Below are 14657 nucleotides of genomic sequence, written 5' to 3' on the forward strand. Positions count from 1 at the left end.
GGCAGAACCAGACAGACAGACAAGACAGAATAGACACAAGAACTGTGCTCTGCATGAACCAAAAAACATCCTAAAGTCACAATGAGATTTAGATTCAACTCTTGGCTTTCCCTGAGGTTTTCTCTTGTAACACTGGGCAAACCACTTCATTTGCCTGGGCCTCCGTGTCTTATCTGTGCAGAACAAAGGCTGTCATGCCATGCTTTTTAGTGCTTAGTATGAGGCGGCTCATGCACAAGCCGTGGTCATTGGTGAAAACTTCAATATTGGGGATACCAAGAGTTTTGCCAATACAGCAATAATACAGATAGAGAGCACGTGTAAATTAAACTGCAAAAGATGTACAGCCAGGGTGCATTATTAGAGTATGGAGACTTCCAAGTGAACTCTGATTAGAGGTGTTAGCTTTATCAGACCCCATCTCGCTCAGAAAATTATGCCGACTTTCTGCTGTTCTTTGATTAAACCAGAAGACGAGTAAGTCTCTTAGGGGTAATTAATAGTCTTATGTAATAGTAATAGAAAGTAACTTTCCCAGCTTTAGTTTGTAAGATAATTTCCAGCATAAAGCTTCTAACAATAATAATGTCTTCCTATCACTGGCAAAGCTTTTTTGTAATGCTTTAGGGATGCGCAATAGCGGTTTCCTCCAGGAAGACCTCCCTGCTAGTGCTGAGGAGCCGATCCCAAAATCCACGTGAGAGAGGTGAAATCTGGGAAAAAATAGAAAAGAGTGATGCCAGCATTAGACTGTTCAGTGCTGCTTTGATCATCTCCATGAGACACTGCGATGGGAAGATAAAATGGACAATAAACATTTCAGGGCAGCTGGAGTGTATCAAGTCTTCCACAAGTAAAGGAATTAGTCTGCTACTCCAAAAATGACATGGCTGCTGCAGAAGGTATAAGGGGAGTTGTAAGATACTGACCTGATTTAAAGTTATCTTGTCATTGATAATAAATAAGAAGTTGTTAAGAGAAGAAAAGAAAGAGAGGGAGAAAGAGAGAGAGAAGCCGGAAAGACTAACGGGTTAACACCATTATTATTCCAAGAAAAAGCATATTATTAACATGAGAGCCAGAGTAGTATTCTTTTGGAAAGCTTTCACAGGGACCTCTAAAGACTACACACAGGTTAATATACATATATTGCCCTTAGAAATTTTACAGTCCCAACTAGACTTCTAATACCTAGCATTCAAAACAGTCACTTAGTCCAGTATCGATAACACGTTCCCATTTCCTCCAACCTGTAACCTTGTTCCATTCCAGACACAAAACTCTTGCACGGGGCTTGTGCTTATTAAAAAATACTAATATTGAGCAAATTATGTATAAAGCTGCTTAAGATTATTTTCTATAAACAGAGCATTGCTTGTTAAGCACTATTTCAGCCTCAAATTGCTGGGTTTGGAGCAGGAATTGCTAGGTGAAATTCTGTGTAGGAGATCAGACTGAACAGCTGCAGCACCGTTGGCATTAAGATCTGTGAGGTCCTAAATGAGCACAGTTAGTTTACCTGTCTTATGCTCCTGAGGCATATGATTTTTTTGACTATCCATAAAATAACTTCTTCCTCCCTGGAAATGTTGATAGATATCAAATGTTTCGTACTTTTTAGCGCAAATATTAATTTATCCTTAAATTTGTCCTAAAAATGTTTCTCATAATTCCCATATTTAGAACCCATTGATCATCCCAGCCAAGGAACAGAAATAATATGTGAATTAGACAACCATCTCACATCACTGAATAATGAAAAAAACAAATAACTGGACAACATAAAACTAATTCCTAGGCTGCAGTTCAGTGAACAGCCTTAATGAATGTACTCAAATACCGAGCAGTTCAGAAATCAAGAATGTGTCAGAGAAAGAAGAGGAGGTTGAACTTACTGGGTGCTATATTGGAGGTAAACATTTCCACCAGCTGTAGCTCGTGCGTTTTGTCATGAGGCTGATGCTGTCCCCTTTGCATTCTGCTCACCGCCTTTCTTGAAGCCTGGGACCCTCTTCTTAATTCCTTCTCTGTTGCTGGGGCTCCTAAAGCTGCTTTATGTCTTTTATGCTGTCATATTTACTTGCACTAAAAGGTACCGCAAACCAATTTAATGCATAGCATCACTTTTTATATGTCACCATATTAAAGAGCCTTGTAATATTTCCACTTTAAACCCTTGTTTCAGGTTTTGTAAATCCTGCCTGCTTCTAATTACATCATGCTGAAGACAACAGTGTAAATGTTAACCCCACAGACTGATTTACAGGGAATGGTAGGCACCTCTTTATTTTAAAATATGAGGCATCAGAAGAGGCAGTGATTTTGCATAGTCTCTTTTTTTTAATAGTAAGCTTTAACTCACAGGAGAACACAAAAGCTCTGATTATTTACCCAGTAATGGGAGATAAGTTGAGCAGAATTAATGGAAGTACAGTATTAAGAAATAGAAGGCACTGGCTAAAATTTGTCAAGGGTTGTCTTTTTTACATTGTCCTTCATGTGAGAACACAAGGGATTGCTTGGAGAGATTCAGAGCTAATATATAGAATGAAGAAAAATATTTTTCTTCATATGTATATGAAGATATGATCAGTGACTGCTCTGAGGGTTAATCAAGGCAAACCTTGTGACTGAATTCTAAATAGGAGCTATCGATCTCATGGTGTATTAGAAGCAGGTATTGCTTTACAGAGTACGGGTCATGGCTGTTGGCTGTACCCTGTTTGGATGACAGTAACGGTGGGCTTCCACAGGGGTCTGTCCTGGGACTCATCCTGTTCAACATCTTTATCAGCGACCTGGAGGAGGCAACAGAAAGCACTGCTGTGTGGTTTGCAGATGACACCAAACTGGGGGGAACAGTCGATAGGCGGGAGGGTGGCCTGGAGAGATGGGCCAGCAGAGATGCTGTTGGTCATGGATCAGAACAAAACTGTGCTGTCTTATATAAGCAGAGGATGTGATACAAAACGTACAGACAATTCTCAGCCTCCTCCAGTTCTCTTGTTTACAGCGCGGCCTTACTTGTTAGTTGTTGTATTGTGTTTAATCTCTCTTTACAAGTAGACTACTGGGCATTGACCGGTGCCAAGGGCCAGGAAACATCACTCCACAGAACTATCTTTATTTCAGCCTTCAGTATGTTACTGTTCCTCTTCCTATCCCTCAGGCCTCGGTAAATCTCATAAAATCCTTTTCAGATTGAAATCCTACTCTTCCCAAGCTGTAACGTGTTTTACAGCATGTATTTCTCTTATAGTTGTCTCAGTCTCCTGTTGATAGTCTTTAGGTATCAATTCCTTGGCTGGTAAATGTCTTCCGTATTCTTAAATTTATCCACTTTAGTTTGTTCAGAGCAATATATGGGGATAATAAATTGGCTGACAAGTACCTGAAACTGCTTCTTAGTTCTTTCTGCCCTGCCAGTTTTTCGTAATACTGAATCCTAGGGATGCCTGGAAGAAGCCAGCAGCATTTTTCCCAATTACACATATGCCAAAAGAGCTGCAAGCTGCCTGGATTTCTCTAGTGAACTCCTCAATGGATGTGCTTCCACAAAAGGTGTTCCAATAGTTTAATAGATTTATTCAAATATAATGATAAAAAATAGTTGTTTCAAATATCAATTTTAAGGCTTTCAAAATGTAATTATGCACATGCATAAGATCACAGCAAAAATCAGCTCAGTAAAACAGCTTTGTAAATATTTATGAGCACAGGGCTCTTTGTTTCACACTTACTCCGTGTCCTCTTCTTAAATTTTCACATGCTTTAGTTTATGGCTGGTAGTCTGGCCCGAGTACCTGACATATTGCTAAATTGCTGCCTGTTTTCTCTGTTATTGCGTATACCACAATCCTAAAACTTTACAGGTGAATGTATCATCTATAGAAAGCAAGCTGTTATCATGGAGGGGCATATTCTGAATTCTGACGGACTCACGTGAAGTTTAGCTGGCGCCACGTTGCTGAACTAAAGCGCAGCCTGGGTTTGTCCACGTGAGCTGCCATCCCTGCGGTGGCTGCAGGAGAGGCAGGATCCAAGTTCCCTGTTTGTGTTGGTATTTTGCGTGGAGGTGGTTATTCAGGAGGGAGAGGAAAAGAAGAGACATTAAAAAGATGGTGGAAAGGATGAAAGGTAAAGGTGTGGAACGAAGGAGATGTGAAGAGGCCATGAAGGAGCCGTGAAAGAATCAGAGCTGTCAGGATACAGCAGAGGCAGTCTAGTGGGGACTGCAAAGATAAGTTACCATCTTATGCAAAAGTCTTTGCCTCCCTGACTCCTTTTGTGTGGCCGTAATCCTTGCCCCAGGCATCCTGGCATTTCAGTGGCCCAGAGGAGAGGGAACGACCTTTTTACTCCTTCCTTTGCAGCAGTCATAGATGAGGGCAGAAGTACGCAATCATACAGGCATCATTTTTTTGCAATTTTTACGAGTTGTGCATATGCTCACTACTCCCATTTGTGCCATGTTAGTGCTGCGATTTCTACTACTCTTCACAAATTCACACCAAAATCTCTGACTTTGTTGCATTTTCTCTCTATTTAACTAGTAGCAGATACCACCGTGTTAATTGATGTGATAACCAGGAACAAAATCTAAAAATAGACCTACTGATAATTTCCCAGTGTTTGTTTAACCGGATCCTTGAAGTGGTCAGGGATCCTGAGTGGTCAGTTTGGACTGAGATGAGTGCGATTATTTTTCTTCTCTCTTGTCTGTTGGTTTTCCAGCCTTTTCGAACAGCAACCCACAAGAGGTCTGACCAGCGGGTGCTTGTGGCAATTCAGGAGGGATTATTCTCATTGAGGAGTTGATTTCTGCTGCTTCATGAGAGGCTTTGGCAGATTAAGAGCTATTGCTTCTGAGATCCTACCAGGCATGCTTCCCGTGTGTTTTTGTATGTCTTCACTGAAACTGCACACGAGCAGCAGAAAAGGGGGGTTTGGGTGTGAAAACATTTTCCATTATGTTTACACATCTTCATTTGAGATTTGTAAGGACAGTCAGATACACTGCCATTTAAACAATTAGTCGTATTTAATCGTGTTTGCATTTTCATTAGTGAAAAATGATGGAGAAAGATAACTCATGCATTTGCATGCAGACTTATCAGAAGATTACTCTACATTGCACAAATTTACATCGCTTGGTGTCTTAGCGTGCATTTAATAATACTCGTGCAGATTTAAGTATCTTTCTGACTGCAGTGGTATCATTCATTATCAATTTCCCTGAAAACCAATGATCATAGGTTTGGCGTAAACACAAAAAAAAATTCTTCAAAGAGTAGATTTTGGGAAGCTTATTGGCTTTTCTTCCTGCAGTTGTGACAAATTTTGTATTTTTTTAGACACTCCTCAAGCACACCACTGGTGTACTTGAGGAAATAAAATGCTGTTTGATCAGACAGGACGTTTGTCTTTGGTGAGTCATGCTTGAGGCTTTTATTCTTTCATTTGTGTGGTTGGTCAAAAAAGATCTAAGATCTTTTGCAGGTGACTTAATTTCCAGGTGTATCCCTTCACCTCATGTTCCCTGCTGGCCAGTTCCAGGCAAGGCGCGTCCACGGCTTTCTGCAGCCCCCAGTTTGCTCTTCTGAGATGCCATGCTGTCCACATCCAGGTCACAGGGCTGGGGTGGAATCCAGGTGTTGTGAGCCAAGGGCTGGCAGGGTTTGGAAATGCGGACTGGCTGCCATGAAAGCATGGACATTCCAAGAACATCTTGAGAGGAATTAATGATGACGTTGCTCTCCATCTACTTCCTATAAAAAAAAGAGAGGATAGTTCTGGTTTTTTATTAACTCCAGTGAGATTGATGGAAAACTTCTGCTTCTGTGAAATTAATTGAGTAAGAATGGGAGCGTATCCTCACACTAGCAGATGCACGAGCAAAGTCTGAGATGTTTATTTGAACGTGCAGCACCAGTTCTTTCTCCAACAGGGAGCAGCAAACAAACCCTCAGAAATGGTGGCCTCAATGCTACATACCTGCTTTCCCTGCAGTCCCTTTCCTTCATCTTGGAGGATCCAGGACTGGGTTCCCTGCTGAAGCTTCCTCCTAAAATTATAACTCTCCAGAGACCTGGGATTGTGAACGACCTCTGTTTGCAACACTAAGTACAGTAAATGCTATTGTATTATCCAACAGTAGCGAATTAAATAATCCCACTCCCGTCACTTTCTAACAGGATAATGTTAAAGGCATTCCTCTGAGATGGAGAGTAATAATTTGCTAATTCCCCTCTGTATTTCATGCTTCTCAGTAGTGCAGCTAATTTTCTCTGAGTACCTTATTAACATTCACAGTGACTTTGCAGTCCCACCCTAATAGCTCTCTGCAGAGGCAGTGACTGTGAAGGTGAGAGCTGACAGTGACACATTTTCCTCCTTTTTCTCTGCAGACTGTATTATCCCGGTTTCCATCCGCTGAGGGCTGTCCAGCTGATGCGAGTGGGCAAACTGCAGTACAGTCAAGATATGTTTCCTCAAGCACTGGAGACCTTGAAAGAGGTCAGTATTGTGAACTGTTTCTTCTCTGTGCCCCTCCCTCACTTCCCCCGAAACTGCCATGTGTTCCCCGCTTCTGCTCTGACTGTACCTCACACCTTTGGATGCTCTTCACCGCTTTTTCCATGAGCGGTGTTTCCCCAGGCTGCAGCTGAGAGTGGTGATGGGTCACTGTCACTCAGCGTTTCAGGCACTGATTTCCTCCAGTATCAGTCACTGCTAATTACAGTTCGATAGCTCAGAGCTGCCTGGATGAAAAATAACTATTAGATCCGAAGAGATAAAAATATCTCAGTGCCTCATACACTCCTCACGGTAGCGAAGTGAATCTGGGAGCACTGAAAGGACAAGAACAAGCGCAGAGATGCAGTTTCTACCCTCCTTATTCCCTAGCAGGGATCTGTGATTTTAGGTTGGAGAACTTTGCCTTTAATGCTTGTATTTTATTGTGTGCCACACTCAAATCAACAGGCATGCTTCTTGATCCCTCCTATTTCTATATCATTCATCATCTTTCTCTTCTTTGATCTGGTTTTGCAGCTGGTATTTTGCTAGTTACATTTCAGCGTTAAACCATCCCTCTTGTACCTGAGCTGACTTTTATATTAATTTCCTCTTACCCTGGGGCTCTTATTTGTCCTGATGCTATATTGCTGTTAGTATCATCTTAAATACACTGAAGAATCCCCTTCCACATGCAACATGCCCTCAGGACGTAAGCTCTTACTCACTTCCCATCTCAAGCCCACAATCACTGCTGAGGTGTTTTTCCCTCCCTGGAAGATGTGCTGCCTCCAGTTCCCCTCAAAGAGGTCTTACGCTTATTCCCTTGTATTATTGATTGTCCTGACATCAGCTTGGCCTGCAGACAGTACGTGCTCCGTGCGGTCCCCCCTCTCGTCTCTCGGCCCACCTCCAGTGCCTGACACAACCTCCTCGTTGCCTTTGCTGGGCGCTGCGGAAAGCCACCTGGCCAGCTACTTGCCTATTGCTGCTGGGCAGGGGCGGGCCCCAGCGCTGGCCCCCGTGTTGGAAAGAAGTGCAGAAGTTGGCTGTACGTCCCCTTTGCTTAACGTCCGTGCTGTATGGAGGACTAGTCTTGTGGCAAAGAGTTAGGGCAGCTGCTCAGGATAGAAGGGGATGGGTGTCTGCACTGGGGGTGGGGGAGAAGCGGTTTTTAGCCCTGCCTGGATCCCCTATAAAGTTAAGATCAGTCATGACTCTCTAGATGACTTAGTATTTTGTCCTTACTTTTTTCAACCCCCATATCTATTTGGTTTTAACATCTGATTAATTATGCAAGCTGAATAACTGGTAATTTCCACAGGTTGAAATAATAAATTAGTATTTAATACGATGACAGTCTTACTAAGTCTTGGTAACTTAAATTTTCACTTGATATATTTAACTTAAATTATGGCCAATTCTGATCATTAAAAAAGCAGATGGAAAAGTAATCCATTCTATTTTCCATGCAGTATTCAGAAGTAAGTCATATATCTGTCATGTGCCAGGTAATCTGTTCTGCTGTCTCTCCCATAATATTTATAGTTTCCAAACATTCAGACTTTCCTTTTCAGCAAGTGGTGTGAGACCCCAGTCAGAGGAGCTTACATTTTCATTGATACTGATGCAATATATCAACAGGCATTCTTTTAATTGCATTTCTAATATGATACTGCATTAAATTAAACTGGAGTGAATTCCCCTAGAGACATCTGAATGCTACTCATCAGTGAAGGTGGAGGCTGTGATGGGGTTTTTTTATGTTTTTAGTGAAGTTGCCCATTGCAAACCAGATTGCTACTGTATTATCCTTTGAATGCTGGGCAATGCCTAACACAGAAACCTTTTTTCAAGCTGTGATCTCCTCTTTCCCTGAAAAGGGAGAACAAGGTGCTGCTTACCGTTCTATGCCATACCTCAGTGAATCTCTGACTGTGGTCTCCAAGCCATGAGTGGTGCACAAGGACACAGTAAGTGTTTTACAGCTGAAATGGAGAACCGTTTACAAATGAATCCTGTTGTGCTTTCGCCTATTCCTTGTTCAGCCTCTCCCTTTTCACCCACATGTGTGAGACAGGGAGAGACTGAACTCCCACTCTCTGGGAGCACAGCTGAGCGGAGGAAAACCTTCTTGTCATCCTGTTTCTCCATGCAACTTGTAAGCACAGGACACAACACTTCTTTGGATAAGATCTGAAACGGATTTCATTCATTGCTGTCTACACCAGAACAAATTAGAGCGAGATATAATTCCCAGTTTGTTGTGAGTAAAGGATGTGATTCCTAATATAACTCAGATAATGTCCTAGAGTTATACAGGAACACAGTTTGGCCTTTTGTGATTAGATGTGTCAACAGAGCATGCCACATGCTCAGAGCAGAAACTCGATTACCTTCTCTGCTTCATTACTCTTCTTAATACGCCCTGACACTGAATAGCACCCTGTTGGAGCCCTCGTCAGACTAATTTCAGTGCGGCATTAAGGAGAAGGATGTGGAAGGTGCAGAGGAATTGAGATCTGAGTGAAATTCACCTCACTCATATAAATTCTGTTTAATCAGGCACAGCCGCAGAGCTGCTGGGGATTGACAGCCTCTCTGCATCAGATGCGCAGTCTGTTAAGACCAGTAGATCTTCATACACAGCTCTGCAGCCCAGCCCTTACTGCTGCTCTCGGTGCCCCCTGAAAATGAATCACTATCATAGCCACCTTTCTGTTAGTGCCCTTTGGGTTTAGCTCTTTGCCCTGCACCCCCAAAGAAGGCTTAAATAATGTGGAGGGCTTTATGTTACCCATTAAAATAAATCACCCCCTAAAAGTATATCAGGCCCTGCAGAATCTAATTTGCCAGGTTTTGGAAATAGAGGCGTTACAGAGAGCCACTGCAGAAATAAAACCTGAAGGTAGCCCTTGGTTACCAACATAGTATTTTTAAATTTATATACATATATATGAAAGATGTAATGGTGGGACGACAAATGGAATTACAGATCAGGAAAACCTTTGTCAGCAAAAGACCAGAGCTGGAGCCCATTCTGATAAACCTAATTTAAAGAACCTGGAATGACTGTAAAAAGCAGCAATAATAAAAGTTGCAACAAGCTGTCTTGTGAAGAGACAAGCTTCTCGACTGGGAAGCAGCACTCCTGCAAGAGCCCAGGACGGCTCTGCATCCCTGGAGCTCACAGGAGCCCCTAGCAAGTGTATAGATTTGTACTGAGGTGCACTCATTAGCATAAATATTTGTTAGGTGTCTTTTGTCACCTTCACAGGACTGTAAGCTCACCTCTTCGGTTGCCCATAACCTGAGTGGAGCTGGACTTGGTTTAGGAGGACAGGCAGGGTGCAGAGGGGAAGGCTTGGATTCAAGCAGATGACTTCATTTCTGAGCGTCATCTCCTCGAAGTGAGCCAGTGAGTGCTGCAGCGCTTGTCTCGGCTGCTGCTCCGTCCTCTGGGCTGTGGTGTGGTGGTGGTGGTGGCTTCCTGAGCAGGGCAGCAGTGCCCAGCTGCTGAGCGATGGCTGGTGGGGACGGTGGCAGGCAGCCAGGAAGATGCACACAGGTACAACACTGACCAACCAATTTCCCCCACAGACCCTGTGCTTGGGTGGCACGGCCGCAGGAGCACCTTCGTCCTCCCATGGGTGGGTGGCCACAGCTCTCTTGTCCCAGGAAGACCTGCAATAAATACAGTATCGCTTCTCATCTTACTGTAATGCCTGGTGTGGAGGCGAAAAGCACAGGAACTGGGGTAAAATCCCTCCCAGGTTTCACAGCAACACTGAAGAAATCCCCTTTCTCTAGGTGTTTGCTTCAAACGCTGAATTGTTTACCAGCTGTGGTGGATAGTAACTGTGATTTTGTTTTTCTTATGCCTGCTTTAACAAGTGTCCCCTTCAATCAAGAGATGGAAAAGCACAGATACTCCCTCTGAAATGTCATTTCGCTTCATGCCATTTTGGCACGTGGCCATTTGCCTTCTGCTTTCCCTGTGATGGAGCAGTGCCGTCCTGCATCTGCACACAGCTGTGGTGACGGGCGTCCTGTCCCATCCCCATGCAAATCAGGCGCAAACGACTGTGCTGCATTTCATTTGCATTCATGGAGCAACAGCCATACCACTAATCTAATGGGTTTTATATTCTTCAGGGAGACAGTGTGTGGTTGATGACACTGTGGCCCATGTTCCTGTCTTGTGATTACTATAGTTTTTCATAATTAGATTTGTTCTTTTAGCTGAGAGGAAGACCACACAGACCACAAGACTCTGCTCAGCCTCGACTCTGCAGGCTAGCTGTGCGATTTAGGAGAGCAGAGGAATGGTCAGAGAGCCTATATATTCCTGCTTCTGCCCAGTAAAACAGTTCCTTGCATTGGAGGTGAAATTTTCCCCAGTTTTGCACTGACCTTTGCAAAAACAGCTACATAGCTTAATGCCAGTTTAATTTGGGAATTACAGAAGCCACTGCTATTCTAACTTCGGTACAGCCGACTCTGACTTGTATTGCACCGTGTGAGACAGTACATTGCATGAGAATGATTTTCTCCCTGAAGGAGGCGAAAGCCTAAAGACTGGGTGCATTTATCTGCCATACTGGAGAAATGGAAAGGAAATGTTTGGGAGGAGAGAGAAGTCAGCAATGGTAGCATTATCTCAAGATTGTGTTTGATATTAAGAACTTTTGCCTTTTAACAAGGCATATCCACATGGACATCTCTGACTGTGCATCAGGGTGTCCAGGTCCATCACCGCTAGCCTGACCTCTGTCCTGTAGGTGGGCAGATCAAGGTCATCTGCCCCTGGACTGTGACTCAGACGTATCCAGATGCACAGCTCTTAGCATACGTCAGTCACAATAAATCTATCAGCTTTATTGGCCATGGCATGCAAACACTGTGCACCAACTATGCCTGGATCCATGGCCAATTTACCCGGCCCCTTTGCTCCAGGGTGGTCTTGGCCCTTCCTAGTTAGCTTGGGCGCAGCTACGTATTGCTGCACTGCAACACACATGGGATCCCACCTGCAGCTCTCCCGCTTTGCACCATCCGGGGCTTCCTACAGCATGCAAGTGTTCATCTGTCTCCATCCCAGTCTTTGCCAGGTGAGGACTGGCTCTTACTCTTGCTTTTAACACTACTTTTTCAATTATTTATTAAAAAAAAAAAAAAGGCTCTTGTACAGCTTAATGCCTCACACACCATGTTGAAATGTTTTTATGATCTATTCTTCTGTTCTTTACAACTTTTCCCCAATATGTTGAATTAGGGATATCAGAACATTAAGAACAATTTAGGTAGTCTAGGACTTGACTTGCAAAAATTTTGCAAAAACATGACCAGCTTTGTATTTCTGCTAGAATAGAAATATTCAAAAATTGAGGATTTCTGAGTTTATTTCACATTTCTGATGAATTTCTAATGGCGGGGAAAGCATTTCCTTTGTTCTGTTTAACTATTCTATCATTTAGTAGTAGAGCATTGTGGTAGCTCAGAACATATTTGACTCTTTTTAGAGCTCCTTGCACACTGATTTGTTTTGACTGCTATTTCAACTTGTTCTTTCAACCTTTTGCTGCCTCCCTCTTCTTTTAAAAATTAGCTAATTTGAAGCAAAAATAAACTATGCTAGAATTTCCATATGCTTGCCAGTCTCTAGAATTTGGAAGTAGGCTTTCATTCATTCCACCAAAGAATATATTTATTTTTGGTTTTATCTTTCCAATTTAAATGAGGCCCCTTACTCAACACTTGTTTCCAAAAAGATTCTTTTTCTGCAATTCAAAGCTGATTTTGCTGAATGTTATCAGCTGATTGGACCGGGAACCCATTGAAACACAGGCTGCATTTAGGTTTTGACAATTCCTTAGTTTGGGATGAGGAAAAATCTGTGATGTCTTTTTTCCTACCAGTACGCTTCTAGCTCCCTCCTTTCTTCAGAAGTGCTGAATCCATTTCCATCCGGTACTTCTCTTCTTGCAGGAGGAATTTAATAGATGGAAGAAGCAGAACTGTCATATGAAGAGTGATGATCTAAACATGAGCTGGGCAAAGAGCATTTCAGACATATCTGTAGCAGGGAATCAGCGACACAACAGGCAATATCAGCAAGTGTAAACTGGCCTAGCAGTATAAGGTGACCAACACACAGAGAAAATAATCCCTGGGAAAACCAACAAAGAACCATTCCTGTGCATGCCTTTTTAGAGTGAAACTATTAATGTACTTAGTTGTTTGATGCTATGCATAGTTTGTCCTGATACAGTTAAGGCACTTTATTCCATTGGTTAAGCATTAATCTATTTCTACTTATAGACTTTGAGGCTACTAACATCATGAATGTCGCAGTCCTCTCATTTAAATAATGTGTAAAAAGCTTGTGTGTTGTATTTGACCAATCTTAAAATGGCCTTCATGCCTCAGTGCAAAACTATCTTTCACTACTATTCCAAACATCCATCTGTGCAATGTATTAGTGGGTTTTAACACCTAAGAATAATGTGTCACTGCCTCCTCCTTTGCCAGGGACAAATCATTATACACTTTGGGAGACTTTACTCCTATTTCTGTTGTGCCATGCATTCGAGCCCCCAGCTGCCAACTACTCGAGGACCAGTACTTATGTCCCTGCCCCACTGCAGCGACCAACCCCTTCACACAGTCTGCGCAATGACTAACGTGTCCCTTTCTGTTCTCCCCTCAAGGCCTATGATATTATGAAGGTGACCCACGGGACAGATCACAGCCTGATGCAAGTCTTGATGGAGATAAAGGAGCAGTGTGAAGCCATCATGAGAACACAATGAAGAAAACCTCCAATCTGGAAAACAAAGTATTCAAGGAGAAAGGAAATCAAATGCTTTTTATTGCATTGGGAAGCTTTTTGATGATTTTGGTGTCTTTTCATTAGCTCCTACTTGCTTTACAAAAATGGTTAGTATTTATAAGTTTTACTATATGATCTGAATTGAGTTGATGTTTGGAGGAATATGCATTTTTTAGAGGATTTTTTTTTTCCTACCAAACAATCCAATTGACGATACCTAATTATCAATTTACAGCACCTAATTTAATTGATAGTAAGTACTGGGAAATGCATACAGAGCCTTCATCAGTTACAACGTGATATAATTCCATTGATATCAGCAGTCAATTTTTTTATAGCAGTTTATGCCAGCAATTAAGGATCTCATGTCAGACACATTACATAGAGAGAATATATTCTTTGCCTTGCCCTTAGTTGTGGCTCCCAAAAGCCTGATCCGGTGCTCTTTGACATCAAATAAGTTTCCCAATGTTGTAAATGAGATTTTCCTCCCTCCTAATATATCTGCAGGGCTCTGTCCCTCTTCTTCCTGCATTTCATGTGTTATAATATTGAATATTAAAATGGATTGAATAAAAAATTTAATCAAAAGGGTATCTACGTGGAAATCGCTTACTCTGTTTTCTCCTCATTTTGACTGCTTCAAGAGTTTCTCGCTTCATACCAGAGAAAGATTTGGACCTATGAGTCCGGCAGTGTGGTTTCTAGACCTTTCTGAGCCTGTGGGGTTTGGATTTCACGTCCCCAAATAGTGAAGCTCTGACACCTACGGACGATCACTGAATTAGGAGGTCATCCCTGCAGAGGAAGGATGTCTTGGAAAGCACGGGTGGCCCGTTCCCCCACGCTCATCAGCAAGAGAATTGTTCTTGGCAGAGCTGCTGACTTCCATTTTTAACACAGAAACAAATGTTAACAAAAGCCAAATATTTATGAGGAATTTTGAAACGTAAATAATTTAAGGCCTTTGAAAGTATCACTTCAGGTGTGTCACTCCTCTCTAACAATTTATTGCTGCTACTCCAGCCATGACTGTTGTTTCATTAATCCATCGTTGTTGTGAAGTCAGGCTTTTTTCACACCAGTAACTTGACACCATTAATTATTATGAGATGAGAACACATTTAAAAAGAAAATGAACACTCTGGGCGTAAATTACAGCCGCAGCACACGAATGCCAATGCTGAGGAAGATATCTCCTTTCAAGGCATTTGAATTTGTTCCAGCGTATGGAGCGTTCACTTGCCCGGCAGTAATACGCAAGCAATAACCTATGAAATGTGGTGCATTTCTGGAGTACATAGCATGG

At 42.4% G+C, this 14657-nt stretch overlaps 1 protein-coding gene across 6 annotated transcripts in view; it reads left to right on the top strand.

The window, feature by feature from the left end:
• Positions 1 to 13944, top strand: part of SMYD3 (SET and MYND domain containing 3) — a 417003-nt gene extending 403059 nt beyond the window's left edge. For 4 of the 6 annotated variants that reach the window (XM_074579948.1, XM_074579949.1, XM_074579951.1 and 1 more), the window contains 2 exons: positions 6408 to 6516; positions 13227 to 13944. In XM_074579948.1, the coding sequence (XP_074436049.1) occupies positions 6408 to 6516; positions 13227 to 13328 (211 nt within the window). In that variant the 3' untranslated portion in view covers positions 13329 to 13944. Of the gene's footprint in view, positions 1 to 6407; positions 6517 to 12504; positions 12659 to 13226 lie in introns of all 6 variants that reach the window. The other 2 variants (XM_074579947.1, XM_074579950.1) reach the window with 2 other exon arrangements.
• Positions 13945 to 14657: the final 713 nt, after the last annotated feature.

Source organism: Larus michahellis, chromosome 3 (genome assembly GCF_964199755.1).
Source record: "Larus michahellis chromosome 3, bLarMic1.1, whole genome shotgun sequence".
NCBI classification, from domain to species: domain Eukaryota; kingdom Metazoa; phylum Chordata; class Aves; order Charadriiformes; family Laridae; genus Larus; species Larus michahellis.